The sequence below is a fragment of the Microtus oregoni genome, unplaced genomic scaffold (genome assembly GCF_018167655.1).
Source record: "Microtus oregoni isolate MIOR12 unplaced genomic scaffold, Mior012 000069F_ref0000032, whole genome shotgun sequence".
NCBI classification, from domain to species: Eukaryota; Metazoa; Chordata; class Mammalia; order Rodentia; family Cricetidae; genus Microtus; species Microtus oregoni.
In genome coordinates, this window is record NW_024543976.1 from 4,817,455 (window position 1) to 4,820,042 (window position 2,588).

A 2,588-nucleotide genomic window follows, 5' to 3' on the forward strand; every position below is an offset into this window, starting at 1 on the left:
TTAGATGCCTAGTGTGCAGCAGTATGAGAGCTAAGTCTACAGGATATTATTGCAGCCTGAACTGTCAAATCAGTGCCTTCTTTTGTGTCTCTTCCAGACGTTTAACTCATTTACTGATTATCACATTTTATTTTGAGGAAAACAAAGTGTTAGGCCAGGGGACAGGATCTGAGATTATCAACAAAGGTAATACTGCCAACAACCAACATGAGTGTATATGAGTATACTGGGAATGTCAAATACCAACAGCAGACACTCTTTGTATCAGCAATTTATTAAGTATTATTTTATGGCATCATATATGAATCAAAATCGTTCTTCACAATCATTGCCAAGGTAAGAAATGACAGACAGAGGAATCTCAGGGTTCTCTGCTGGTTCTGGCATAGAATTATTTTCTTTACTGTCTCTAGAAGGATTCTGATGAGGAGTTTTAGGAATTGATAGGTTATTAACAAACTTGTGGTTGGTGGTTATGCTTTCTTTTGACTTTGGTCTTAAAGTCTTCCTCTTGATAGACTTTATCAGTCATGCTAGTTACTCTTTTAACTCAGACTTAATGAGGGTAGAAGTTACATTTAGGTGAATGCGCATGAATACATGAGTGGGCATGTGTGTGTGTTTGTGTGTGTGTGTGGCGAGACACAATGAGAACAACAGAGCAAGGTGCGTGAAAAGTAAGATATGCTTGTGCACAGGTTCCAGAGGTTAACATTGCAACAGATAATCATTGTAAGGAAGTACGGAGGTGACACAGAGCTCATTCTCTCTTGCTCTCCCTCTCTCTCATTCACTCTTTCTCTCTCTCTGTGTGTTCAAGTTTGTGTGTGTAGTTGAAAGACTTGAAAGAAGGTGTAGGTGAACACAGAGAGTTGAAGACAGATTGGGCGTTGTCAGGTTCTGACATATTAACGCACATGACCCTTATCCTTATGTTTTGCCATGTGGTAGTGGATTGGCTAGAAAAGATGTCGGAGGGGGTAATTTATTCTAATGCCTCCCTGATATTAATCATTTGATGTTGTCATGATCAGTAGCTGTAGGTGAGTTGAATTTGAGCTATTCTTTTAAATATGCCTCTCTAAGGAGAACTTTGGCATCTTCAGTCACTGTGTCAAGGAAAAGAAATTGAAAGTAAAAGATTTTCCCAAAGTAAAGACCTGTAGCAAGGAACCCACCACTAACAGAGAGAAATGTTTCCAAACATTTTAAAAGCTTTTCTCCTAATGTTTCATTTTCCTTATTTGTCAACAAAGAATGAGATTTAAGTTTTTCTTTCAGTTTTTCGACAGGCACTTGGCAATCCTTAGCAATTAATTCCACGGATTTATCATCTACTCCAAAGAGGACTCTGAAGTGGTTTAAACTCGCTTCTAGCTTCTCTACATCACTGTTGCTGAGGCTTTTCAATGCAGGAATAGTAGCCAAAGCGCCTTCCTTGAGGGCTTCCAACCAGATAAACTGCTTCGAAGAGTTGTACTTCATTTGAATGGCTGCCTCTGTAATATTGGGCAAGGAAAGAGTAAAATTATGGCGCTTTTGAGCAGGAAGATCCTTTATCAGGATATTCACTAGATTTGGAAAATCATAGTCAGAAAAATTGTGATTAGAGATCAAGAAAATCTGTGGTTTAGGAATTTCATTCTCAGAAAAGGTATCCTCATAGGATTTTCGGATTTGGTCTAGGATCTTTTCTCGGTCAAAAGTACGTGGTTTGCATTTCTTTTCATTATCTATATCAAAGTCCACCTTGGTTCTCACAAAGTAGTAATTCTTTCCCATCCTTTTGATTGCTTTAGCAAGATCTATTTCATGTTTTGTAAAACGTGTGGCAGAAGCAATAATGAAGAAGTCATACTTTTGGAATTCTACTTTCTTCAGATAATCTTTGGGTGGAAAATTCAGAGTTCCAACACCAGGCAGATCCCATATAATCAAATTTTCAATTTTGGGGTGTTTGTATGAAGTTATCTTCATAGTTGTCTCTATAACCCCCACTTCAGCTGCATCTCTCTCATCATCCCCCACCTCCCTCAGGGCATTGATGAAGCTGGACTTCCCTGCTCCAGACTCTCCAGTCACAGCAATGTTTATGGGGACATTATCAATATTTTTTAATGCATCCCTGATTACAGAGTTTGCCCTCTGAATGTTTCCATTTTTCAGATGTAGCTCAATTGAACGGATAGTTTCTGGAGAAATGATTTTGCTTTCTGTCTTGATCTTCTTAAAATATTCAGTAAAGCTGGAAAGCAAATCTCCATTGTCTTCCTTCTTAGATGCAGCAGAGAATACCTGACCCATGACTGGGTTGGAAAAGGTCCCTGAAAGGAGGAAGGGAGAGTAAGTTTCAATAGCCTGAAGATACCTTCAATCTTAGTACTGTGTTCTCTATGCTGCAGCCTTAGTTATGATCTGATAGTGACTAATTCCATATATGTTGTGCTGGCCATTTTTTTGACAACAAGATACAAAATGGAGTCCTTGTGTTAGAGAAAACCTCATTTGAAGAATTGCCCCCATCAGATTGGACTGGACACATCAGGTCTATTGGACATTTTCTTGATTGACACTGATATTTAAGGTCC

At 38.7% G+C, this 2,588-nt stretch overlaps 1 protein-coding gene across 1 annotated transcript; it reads right to left on the reverse strand.

Annotated features, from left to right (window-relative positions):
• Positions 1–1,059: 1,059 nt before the first annotated feature.
• On the reverse strand, positions 1,060–2,304 carry LOC121440577 (interferon-inducible GTPase 1-like). The gene has a single exon (XM_041641330.1). It carries the CDS (start codon positions 2,302–2,304, stop codon positions 1,060–1,062), a length of 1,245 nt encoding a protein of 414 aa, XP_041497264.1.
• Between the last annotated feature and the right edge of the window lie 284 nt (positions 2,305–2,588).

Excerpts from the sequence above, each read along its gene's own strand:
- LOC121440577 (XM_041641330.1), bottom strand. The coding sequence starts at position 2,304 with ATGGGTCAGGTATTCTCTGCTGCATCTAAGAAGGAAGACAATGGAGAT.